Below are 12,634 nucleotides of genomic sequence, written 5' to 3'. Positions count from 1 at the left end.
CCATGGACACTACTTTTTCTCTTCAATTCTGGGAATCTATTGTGTATACATCTCACACTGACACACTAAAGTGAAAAACGTAAGGCTTAACTTAACAAACTTTGTGAAGTGCCTTCTTGTAAATTCACATTAATTGATTGATTGATTGATTGATAAACATATTTCTTTCTTTGTAAAAAAATGACAGTTTTTGTTGCGACATCGTTGTACCAGCCTGTCTGTTTTCATGTCTTTAGTGCACCCTGCCTGAAGTGCGTCATACCTGTTTAAACTAACTGTTTCAACTGATTTCACAATTTACAGCAAATTTATTGAAGAATAAAACTTACCAACGGTAAACATACATTTTTATAAACAGTAAGCATTAACTAATAAGGCTACTTGCTTGATGACTGAGCAGAAAGCCCCCGGGCTCCCTGAAAAAAAAAAGCTACATTTTGTGACTTGTTGCGTTCGGGGACACTAAACTTTGTGAAGCGCTGTCTACAGCACGTTTAACTATGTGGGCCTTCTCGTTAATTCGGCAAATGTTATATTTATTTATTTGTGTAAAAATCATTGTATCTGTTTGTTTCAGTGATGTAGGTGTATGTTTGCATATAGACCTGTGAGGTGAGATCCAATCACAAGAGATCACTTGAGACGCACGTTGATGCCAGTTGTGACTTGACAGACTTGAAGGTGTCCACTGGGGATCGGATCACTCAGGACGGATGGTAAAACCAAATGTGGACAGGCTCTTTGGAGCTGGCTGGCAAAAAGCCCCAGATCAGGGGCAGATCGACGCGTACTGCCTTTGAACGGTGGTCGACATATGTGAACTGTTCCAAGACCCAATCCAGGAGCTCACGGAGAGCCCGCCAACGTGTCACAGACATCCGCTTGATATCTAGCAGGCTAAATATCTAGCTGAGTCGGAGGTGGGTCAGGCAGAGAGCAGATCCTCCTTTCCTTTCTCCACTGCTGCCTTCCGCAGTGGCTCTCCCAGTCTCATCTGGCAACTCTGTATATGAAGCAGGCACAATAATAGCCTATAGTTTCAGAATACATCCGGTGAATCCATGGTTAACTACAATACGAGCAGGCAGTCATACGTTCTCAGTGCAAAAATGTATGCGGATCATAAACCATCCTCTCACCCATATTTTTCTTTCTTTCTTTTTATTTATTTATTTATTTTTCTTCTGTTTTTCTTCCGCTTTTTTTTTTTGCTACAAACGAGCACCATCATGATCATTAATAGATCATGATGAAAACAGTCTGCTGTCCACTGAGCTACATGTAACTACTAACAACCAGCTGACATCATTCTGACCTCATGTAGCAACATTTAACTCTGACAAACACAGACACACACCCAACCAGTTACAGTAAAATACTTTATTTAGAAATGATTATTCATTTTGAAAATAAGTTTAAGAAATCCAGTGATATATGTAAATAATCAATAATCAGGTTAAAGTGCAAAAATACATTTCTTGATATAATGTATCTGTACAAAAATAACATTGGAATGTGATATTGAAAGGGAGGAAAATGTGCCTATGCTAACATGGCTTTGATCATTCTCAGTTTTTGTAAAAAAAAAAAAAAATGCATAAGAGTCATGTCCCTTTTATAAAGTCTTTGGATTATAAGCTTCTGAGCAACGTATTTGCAATGAGCACCCACAAGGTTTTTCTTTTTTTTTTCTTGAAGTCCATTCCACACATCCACTGGGTTCTCAGCCAAGTCAGGCTTTGACAACTAAGCATACATTTCTCCACTAAGGCTTATTTCTGTATGACTTCTTCAAGAACTGGCTGGTGAAATTTTTCATCCTTGAAAAGTATTCCCACAGAAGCAGAGGGCTCAACCTCCGACAGCTGAGATGAAAAAGTCTTTGGTTGATCTTTGGCTGTTGTTGTTTTTGGTTTTGTTTTTCCAGTGTCCCCATCCCTTCCCTGCTGGCAGAGTGAATCACTTGATCTTGGCTGGCTTCAGTTCCTTGACCTGCATGTGTAATGTTTTGTGGACAGCCAGAGTCCTGGACTGACAGAAGCCCTTCCCACACTCCTGACATTTGAAGGGCTTTTCTTTGGAATGAATATACCTGCAGGGGGAACACAACCGCGAAGCCTGTTAGTATTTAAGAAGAATCATGTCAGATTTGAAAACATCATCATTAGAGCTGAATAGATCAATGGGCCTGACATAGAGGCTTCATGACATATCCTCCAAACAAACAACACAAAAACACATCTTAAAAAACAATGATCAACAGTGATTTGATGCTAATGTTTGGCTACGTTTGGAAACAAACACCTACAGATAAATCCCAGATTAATTTTGAGAATTCACATAGTGGCAGTCAATGTAGGAGCTTTTCCTCTTCAGAAAAACAGCCATATAGGTCGAAACTGAAGGGAGGTTGTTATGACCCCTATTTATGTTTGTAATAACGCATTGACCTTCAATGGCTGTAGTAACTATTACAGCTTCAAATGAGGAAGAGAGAAGAAGTAGTGTAAATAGTGAAAAGCCTGTATAGTGAGGGGTTGTGGATGGATGGTTAAACAACACTGTTCATGTCCAGTGAGAGACCAAAGGTCAACAGTGAGTTCTTTTAGCTTACTAGCTTAGTGAAGTTACATCACATACATTACATAAGTTACTTAAGTAACATTGTGATTTTAACCCAAACCACAATGTTTTCCTATACCTAACCAAGTGGTTTTCTTGCCTAAATCTAACCAAACTGCGACTGTACGATGAAGACCTGCTACGTCTGACGCTGGTCATGTTTTTTTGGGAGCAGTGATATAAAGTATGTCATTTTGGCAAACGCTGAAAATCGACCTATTTGGTTGGGTGATACACTGTATTGATCTGTGGTCTTACATGTCACATCTTGGCAACTTGGGAAAAGTAAATCCTCAACTGTCCCTGCCTGATGTTTGTTATATCATTAATTTGTATTCAATCAGTAATTCTCATAAATTCTGACACTACCTGAAAATAGCATAAAAAGCTGCATTACCAGATATTCTTTAACATTATGGGCATTGTAGCGTCTTTTTCTGGAGCCATGTAAATTAATTACATTCATGAAAAACCCACCAAAGAAACAAACTCCAACTTGTAAAATACATAACTCCTTACCAATACGCTGATTATCATTTCATAACACTGCTGGATGGCGAAATAATCCAAACACTTTTTCTGTCATTTAGAATTAGAAAGAGTAATTATTGTGATTGGTACCACACCTATGGAACAGAATCTTGAAACTTGCTCTGTCTGATGGAATATTTTTTCACCCTGATCCAAGCTCTTTAACCTGCTGCTGCATGTCAGGTTACTGCTGACATAGTGCTGATTTATGACAAAGATGAGGGCTAAATATATTAAGTACATGATAATTCAAAGTCTTTGACAAGCACGGTACACTGCTAATGAAACACAGATGGCAATCAAATGGTAGAATCATTGTATTCTTTGCACTATTAGCATTTAACAACTAACCCTTTCTCCATTATACCTTACAGCATGTCTACACAGGAGGCGTTTCAGTTTTTCAGTAATCTGGCTCATGCACAACTCATGTAACGGTTACACAGTCTACACAGGCTTCGGATGGCTCGTGTCTAACTCACGCGACATGCATGTAAACATAACTCTTTTCGGTTTTATTTGACTAACTACAGTGTTGGGCTCTGAACAATGGTGACAACAATGTGCCTGGACGCCTCCACTATAGACAAATTTGGAGGACTGAAACTGTTTTCCCTTTCGCTAATGCGCTGTTTATGTATTGTCTCCAGTGTAGACACGGTGTCACATTTTTAAAAAGATTAGCAATCAAGTCAGCATTATACATTTTTGTCTGATGTCGTCCAAACATGTCTGAAGAAAATTGTGTTTATAACCCCTCTGAGATCGCTCTTTTTTTTAACTTGTCAGATAAACAACCACACTAGTCTACTGTAAAAGCAGCATTTTACAACCCATGTAGGTTACATTTCTTCACTAGCTTTCGAACTATTCAGTCATTTTAGCCTTAGGATGTGTTGAATTATAGTTATAATATAAATACGGATAATGGCTCACATTTCTGGCCAGTAGTTGTATGAAGACTCAAAAAATGACAGCCCCGAAAAACCAATCATATAGGTCGACTGTGAAAGCAACTAATTGTGACCGATAATTATGTTTCTGATTAGGCAATTAGGCAGCCTGATCTAGTGGCTGTAGTAGTTATTACATAAAAGGTAGTCAGGTGAAGTAGCATAAAGAGCTACAAAATCTGCACAGGGAGGAGGACGGGTGGAGGATGGGGGGGATTTCCACAAGACACTTACATTCATAACTAAAGTTACACAGGTAATATATTTGAATTACTTTAATCCAAACCACAATATTTTCCTAAACCTAACCAAGTAGTTTTCTTGACTAAACCTAACCAAACTGCATCTGTACAACGAAGGTATGCTTGTTGCTGCTGTGGTGCAGAGGTCATGTTGTTTTGGAAAGTGATTTGCATTGCTTAAGGAGTCATTGGCAATCAAGCTCATCAGTCTTTTAGGTATGAGGATGCTGAGAGAACAGAGTGTGAGAGAGATGCCTTGCCTGCCACCACACCTAGCCACAGTTTTCAGAAAGTAACCCTTTGTTCACACCGGAAATACAGTGTTCTGTATATTATTTTGATAAAAACCTGGTTCTCACCTGTGGTCCCGAAGGTGGTCCTGTCTTCTAAAGGCTTTGTGGCAGATATCACAGGTGTATGGCCTCTCATCCGTGTGCGTCCTCTCATGGATCAAAAGGTTGTAGGATTTGGTAAAATGGCGGCCACAGAACTTGCAGACAAACTCTTTCTTGGTCTTGGAGGGCAGTCGGCCTCGGCTGGACTTGCGCTCAGGTGAGGAGAGTTTGGTCACATCCAGGAGGCATCCCAGGCCGGCTGAGGTTTGGTGGTGAGATGAAGCCTGCGCGGCGGCAGCAGCACCCGACATGCTCAGGTCCTCCGCCTTCAGATGATCCTCCTGGGTGGCTGCTGCTGCCAGGTTTGCAAAGTCAAAGCGGGGCTTGTTCTTGGAGTTCTGCAGCAGCCCTGCTGAGTCCTGCTTGGGCTGCAGTAGGTGAGGGAATATGGGGATGGAGGCCATGGAGGAGAACTGGGCCGGGAGCTTGGAGATGGTGCAACGGGGCAGGGCCAAAGGTGGGTAGCCGAGGGTCCACTGGTGAAGGTGGATGGCGTGTAAGGCGCTGAAGCTGTAGATGCTGTGGAAATGATCTGCTGGCAGCTGGAGGCCCGTGGAGCTCTGGAGGAGGGAGTAGTTGGCCAGCTGGAGGGAGGGGTGGAGAGGGACTGGTGCTGGCAAAGTCTTGCTGCCCATGGCTGCTACACAAACTCCAACACGCATTCTGGTAGAGACAGAAATCATGAGCAGATGAAAATATGCTTTTTGGGCCAAGTCACACTGATTTCATAAGTAAATTCAATGAAAACACAGACATGCAACTAAGATGAGCAGGTCAGTCGATCACAAGTTTCTGTTATAAAACACACATGCACACAAACACATACAGTACATGTAGTGTAACTACAACAATAGTACACATCTACGCTAATGACTGTTAAAACCAAGTTCACAGGAAGACGGTCAGTAATCATATTTCTCCTCATCTCTACTCCTCTCTCTGTGGAGAAACTGACTCAGTGTTTAATTATTTTCATTTTTACACGTCTGTTTGTACGAGAATTAAACAAATGAGATTAAAAAAGGTGTTAGTTATCAAGCTTTAGAAGTGTTGCTAGGTATTTGTTACCTTTACGTAGAGCCCTCTGCTTTCACTACTTATGCTAAGCTAACCACATCCTCACCCAAAACTGAAAATTGTCATTGTGTATTTCATGGACATGTTTGATATGTATATTACTGGTCTACCCACTCCCTACCCCCATCCCCCCAGATCCCTGCTGCTTCCCCACAGCCCCTTTTGACGTCACACACTTCTATCAGGGGCCAATACACATCCAATCTGGTCACTGATAAAGCTGTTGAAGGGGACCTCATTATCAGTTTATTAAGGCTGTGCATGTGAAAGGCCCTCGCTTTTGGATCCACACTGTAGAAAGCTCTAAAAGTTCAATTAATCTGCTCTAACCTGCCCAGTACCATTTTTCACTTTCTATAATATTTACACATGGCAACTACAGTTTGGTTCTCAGGGAAAGATCGTGGTTATGGTTAAAAGGCAGAATGTTAATTGCAGGTCCGTAACTGAATACTACATCAACTGCACCTCCTCTAATGTCCATTCAAAATGTAAAAAATAGGTTTGAGTCACCTACTAGAAAAATAAAAAGCTCATTGTGTTCTTATAATTAGATACATTTTTCCTTTTATTTAAAGTTGAGTCATTTTAGAATCAGAGCTGAGGTCACCGTGAAGATCAGGATTATCATCATCACACCATCACTGATGGTCTTCACAAGCGTACTAAGACACTCAGGCAAGCATGTGCATATGTGTGTGGTAAATGTGTCAGAGAAAGTGAACACATAACAATTGGCAGCATTAACACACACACAGAAACACGTCAGAGAAAAAGGCAGTGTGTGTGTGTGTATGTGGGTGTTTCCTGTTCTCAGAAACATGCCCGGGGCTGTTCAGGGCAGAGGAACAGAATGGCAGCATTCAGCCAGAGAAATACCTGTGAGCTGTTAAATCAGGTTTGATAAGCAGGAATAACAATAGACAATAATGTATCTTTGTCTCAGGCTCACGCTGATGGACAGGAGCCACAGCAGCTCTGAGTCGCTGTTCTCACAGGCCGCTCCTCTCGCCTCATCTTCTCATCTGACAGCAGACAGTTTTCTGAGCCACAACTGCTGTATCACTGCTGCACACTCACTAATTACCAGGTGCTGCCTTTCAGGACAGTGTTTTTTTTGTTTGAGTTGAATCTCAGAGGAAAATAAACTTTTTACTTTGTTGCATCATTTATCTGATGGCCGTAGATTCGACCCCAGGTGGCATAAGGACATTTATATAACAGCTCCCTGTCAAATAAAACATCTCATCCAAAACTCGTTAAATCAAACTACTCAAAATTGTATAAAGAACATCATCAGGCTGCTGTTAATTTATGAATGCAACAATATGAAAATCCAATAACATGACACTTTTTAATATAACAATGTTGGTGCAATTCTGCAACACAGTGATCATTTTCACTTATTGTATTGTATTGTACTTGTTCAGTACATGTTATTTTACTTTGGTAAAGTATGTATTTGTGTTTATGTATAACTGCTTTTACTTCCTCTACTAGTGGTTATTACTGTAGTTATACCAATACTACTACTGTGCATTTTGAAAAATTAGGAATTATGAAAGATTATATAAGCTTAAAATTACAAAAAGTCATGAAAGATCAAAAAAATAGTATGGTAGTTGTAGTTTATATGACCCAAATTTGCTGACATGCATGTATCAATAACACTGTGAAGTAGAGGACATTTTTCAAAATGAGTACTTTTGTTTTTTATGACTCATACTTGAATTCAGAGCTTTGCAAGTTAATGGAATATGTTTTCCTTGTGATGTTGCTGTTTCTACATTAGGACAGGGTGTGTTTACTTCTTCCACGACTGTTTACAGAGTAAATTATTAGTGAAACACATCTGTAATCATAACCTGAATAAACATAGATATGATTTTCTTCTGTTTTTCAACCAACGCCTTGCCATAATTACAATAATGACTTTAATGAGTTGTGACAAGTTAAAGACCATTTTACTGAGCACATGTCAGGTGCAAGATTTCTTTGTAATTTATCAGAGAAAATAATGCTGATTAAAAAATAAATCCTCTTTTCCCTGAGTTTGGGAAAGAGGAAAGAGACCGACACATTGGTCTAAATTTGGGGACATATGTTTGTCTTCAGTGATGCAAAAAACAACACTGAGCCTTTGAAAACATATGATTTTTATTTTATTTTCAACTATTCAGTGTAATAGTTATTGGGAAATCAATTTTTTGTATTGATAAAGATTTGTTTTTCTTCTGAGAAACAACAACCAATAATTAATGATCAATAATAAGTAATAAAATAATAATAATAATAATAATAATAATAATAATTATAAGAAGAAGAAGAAAAAGAAGAAGAAGAGGACCATGATTAATACGTCAATATATCAGTCAATTCTAACTGAATAGAAATAGTGGAATGACATGTATGCGTCAGTGGACTCAACAGTGCATGCCGTAAATTTATTTGCGGGCGTCAGTCACTAAATACAAAAGAGACCAGTGCTGCTTTAACGAAGATTTATGTAAACACAGCAAATTGTATTCATGTCAGCCAGGTGAGGTTTTTATCGCTTTCAAGTGACTCATTCTTGTCTGGTTGTTATCTTGTTGCCTGAAGTGTTGGTGAAAGAATAAGAGCACCTTACAGGCAGAGAGAGTACAGTTATATTTGGCAGCTCTGCATGCTATAGAGATGTTCATAAATACGACATTTAGAACAGCCTTAACCCCGAGCCTGAGGCCGGGCCGCTCATCCAGTAAACTGCAGTGAAGTGGTTGTAATGAGGAGCAGCAGAGCCCAAACAGCCCCCTGTTGTCTGTTCCCCTCTGATCATGACGCAGAAGTAATTGACTTTTACTTAGGAGGTCATTAGAGGAGATAAGTGCAGCGCTGCTGAGCCTCTGCTCACCTTTAACCCTTTGATGTCTGCATACCAGGGGCCTCCTCCACATCCAAACAGCCATGTGGCCCTTCGCTTTGGTAGAGACTGTGAGATTTAGCACCTCAGAGGGCCTCGTCGTGAAGACTGAGACGCTGATTCTCACCTCTGTGTAAACATGATCAGGTTGGGTGTAGTACACGCTCCAGACCCAGAGATGATTAACGGAAGGGCACTTTTCTTCTTCGACAGAAGTGAGCAGGTCCAACTCAGGCCAAACTATTAAGGACATAGGTCATGTCCTCAGATTTTTTTTTTCTGTAGCGCCCCGGTGAAGTTTATGTTCTGTAATTAAAACCTTACACAGGGTACATAGTTTGTAAGCTGCTTCCAATAATTTGCCACTCAATTTATTTCACTTTGACGACTTTTAGATCAACAGAATTTAAAAAAAATAAAGGCTGTGGCAAAAGGCTAGAAAAACCACGGTGGGGAAATATTTCATTAAAAGCTCAACACTCCAAACTTAAGAGTTGACAACTAGTAAACCATATCCTCCAGACTGGCTCATGTGGTGCTGGTTATAACTCACTCAAATACTGTTTCACACTTTAACAGCCTTTTCGACTTGTGACCCCTTAAAGTCACATTATGGCCCCGTGGATTTAAGCTGTGAGCAGCTCAGCCATGGTGAGTGTTTCCCTCTCAGACTGATTGATTTGAAGTAAAGAAAAGAAATACTGAATATTGTCATTCAAAATCAAGAATTATATTAAAGCCTTAAAAACTCTAAGCAGTAATGTTGTGCAACATGGGATTTTTTTTTTTCTTTAAACATCTGGGGAGCTCTCAGATGTATCTGTAGACTCCTCAAGTGTCTTTAACACAAAGTTGTGAACCACTGGTTTAAAATATGAGCATGGTTTATGAACTGGTGTCAAAAAGAAAAATATAAATATGCAAACAAGTAACTGTGGATTACGATCACTGCAACCCTCTGACGTATGGGAGATAACAATAACAGGACATAATCTGCAATTTCCATTTAACTTTTTACACTTACCTGTACTTCAGGTTCGATACATACATACACACACATAGACACAGCAACATGTCCCTTCTCACACATATCTATATGCAACCAACCAAGAATGAGCCTCATGGTAGCCTGTTTATAATTTTAGCATTGTGTATATTTTTGGATTTACACCTTACTGATATTAAATATTAGGCATTCTATATACTTGCATCTCAACTACTTTGCACTGAAACTGCAGTATAACAATTTTCTTTTTACATAAATAACTTAGATCTTATCTTATCTTATCTTATCTTATCTTATCTTATCTTATCTTATCTACAGCCATCAGATGAAACAGAACAGTCTAAAGCCTTAAAAAGTGACTTACTTTGGGGAGGTTAGAGAAATGTACATAGGAAAAGATGATATTTTGGTCATTGTGATAACTTTGGTTATTGGCGTAAGTAGGCAAACATATTTTTTTATGACAAAACTAGTTTTCCATGATGTCTTTTACATTTGACATTGAGTTGTGCGCGCTCTTTGTTTGGCAGAAATATAGAGAGAGCCACACCTTGCGGCCCGTTAGCATGTCGTCTCTGCATTATGCAGTAAGTCCATATGATCCTCATTTGTACCTTGGCATTAATTACGACAGAGGGTCGCAGGGGTGTGGGTAGATATATCCTGGAGGCCCCTGGCCTGTCTCATTTTACCCTGCTGGTCAGAGTCTTTAATCTGCCCTTCATCAGAATGCAGCAGTGACTCAAGCTTACACTGTAATGTTCAACATAGGTGTATTCATCTGGAATAACAAGTAAAGCCAAAGTAACAACAAAACATCTGCAGGTAAAACAGATGTATGTAAATCTTTCAAATCATTTTGTTTGACTCCTTCCAGTTTGACTGTCTTCAAATGAGAAAAGGAACAAAACATTTTTTTTTAAAATCTGCCAGTGCAGCAAGAATATTTAATCTGTTTCCAATAAAAAATCAACTTGTTTTCTAAAATCAAGTTTGTGATTTTTTTCTTATTTAATTCTACAGCAGGGACTGGTTTGTCTTTTACTTTGATGCTCATACCAGGAAATGTTGTGTTATTACCGGGTAACCAGATGTTGATTTTTAAATTAAATTACTTTTAGAAACAATTAAAACAATTTAACAGACTTACTTGATTGCAAGAAATGACTTCTTGATGTGTAACTATCATGTTAAATAGCCATTTGTAGTCACACTAAATCTAAAACTAATGCTGGAAGGTATTCACATGAACCGGACTGTTAAAGCAGTTGGGATTTCCATGAAATAACTTGTAGATTATTTGTTCCCATTAGTGGTGAATACTTGAGGACATTCACTAAAGAAACTACAATGTAAAGGAACCTACTTTATTATTTGGATATTTCCAGATTATAATCCTTTACACTTCATGTATCTGAGCGCGTACAGCGCAGTGTGGCTGCTTCACAGACAGATCTGAAAACGTCTCCAGCTCTGGTACCCAGTGAGTAACAATTGAACTGGCAGGAGAACTGAACAGTCCAGTCTGTCAGCTGGCCTCCTGCAGCCTGCCTCCACAGCGGTGAAGCGCTCAGACTTCGGCCGGACACATCAACCACCATGATCTGATCTTTACGCAGAGAGGTGATGAGAAAAGGCCACATCTGCCTCAGCGACCTCTTATCTCATGCAAATGGACTTGCGGAGCTTCATTAATTAGTGACCGATGAAGTGCCAGAGCTCCAACAGGTCATCTCCTCTGTTACGCAGCCTTTAACTGAATATAAATGTTAACGCTGCTCTGAACTGAGCACAGATTAATGAGCGAACCGAACAAACACAGTGGGATAAAAACTACAGTCCTGTCTGACTTCTGTAGAAGTAAAATTAATCAAACTGTATATGTGAGCGAAAGAACAAACGCATGTGCAGAGTTGATTGGCTGTATTTAAAGCATTTGCATCGTATTTTCATGGGGAAGGTATTTGAGCGCAATGCCCCTTTAATCATATACCATAAAATCTAAAAATCAATGTGTTGTCGCTTAACAGCCTCAACATCATTTAACATGCACAGAAACAAATCAGAGCTGATATTGACAGTATGAATGCAGTGTGATGTTACTATGGAGAACTACATGACACCTGAAGCACAGTCCTCTCAAGTCTGAACCTCCAACCCCTGCACAGTTTTTATAGGTGCAAATAATTATTTGAGAAATAGAAAGTAAGTCATTCAGTTACAATGTTGAGGTTAATTTAAAACCAAAAAGGTCTCCTCCCTCTGCTGATATATTTCAAATATAAAAACAAAGTGAAGACTCACCAAGAGACACAATTGAAATTGTCCTCCTTTAGCTCGGGGGGTCCTGGCGTGTGTTCAGGCTGTGGAAGCCCGCTGAGCAGCCTTGTTTATCGCTGTGGATGAGTTAACGAGTCGGCCGGAGCGGCAGCATGTTCCTCCGCTGCTGCTGCTGCTGCTGCTGGTGTGAGCTCAGACAGGAGGGTGAGCTGCAGCCGCGGCGGTGTGGAGGAGGAGGAGGAGGAGGAGGAGGTGGTGGTGGTGGTGGATGGTGTGATGGTGTATCAGTGGTGTTGGGACGCCTCTCCGCTGTACTGTCCTGCGCTCTCAGCTGCCGCGGCCTCTTTATTGCAACGCAGAGTCCGACTCCTACTGGCGCGTCACTCAGCCAGCCCACATACAACACAACACACAGGACTGAACATCACTGCTGCTGTATGAGTGTGTGTGTCAGCCGGGACCATGTCTTATATGTGGAAGTGTTTCTGTGTTTTTAATGGGCGCAGACTTGACTGGACTGGGTCCATGCAGCAGCGCGCACACGCTCCACTTTGATCTAGAGTACTGATTTTTTCAATATATATATTTGTTTTTATAAAATATTTAACTGTAAAGAAAAGTACTGC

The 12,634-nt window shown here is 40.0% G+C and overlaps 1 protein-coding gene across 1 annotated transcript; it reads right to left on the bottom strand.

Moving 5' to 3' along the window:
* Window positions 1-1,614: 1,614 nt before the first annotated feature.
* On the bottom strand, window positions 1,615-12,090 carry osr1 (odd-skipped related transcription factor 1). The gene is made up of 3 exons (XM_073484268.1): window positions 12,033-12,090; window positions 4,708-5,406; window positions 1,615-2,092 (listed from the first exon to the last, which is right to left on the bottom strand). The coding sequence occupies exons 2-3, from the start codon at window positions 5,403-5,405 to the stop codon at window positions 1,960-1,962; spliced, it is 831 nt and encodes a 276-aa protein (XP_073340369.1). The 5' UTR covers window position 5,406; window positions 12,033-12,090; the 3' UTR covers window positions 1,615-1,959.
* Window positions 12,091-12,634: the final 544 nt, after the last annotated feature.

The sequence above is a fragment of the Pagrus major genome, chromosome 16, assembly GCF_040436345.1.
Source record: "Pagrus major chromosome 16, Pma_NU_1.0".
In the NCBI taxonomy this organism is placed as follows: domain Eukaryota; kingdom Metazoa; phylum Chordata; class Actinopteri; order Spariformes; family Sparidae; genus Pagrus; species Pagrus major.
This window is presented reverse-complemented; position numbering and strand designations above follow the sequence as displayed.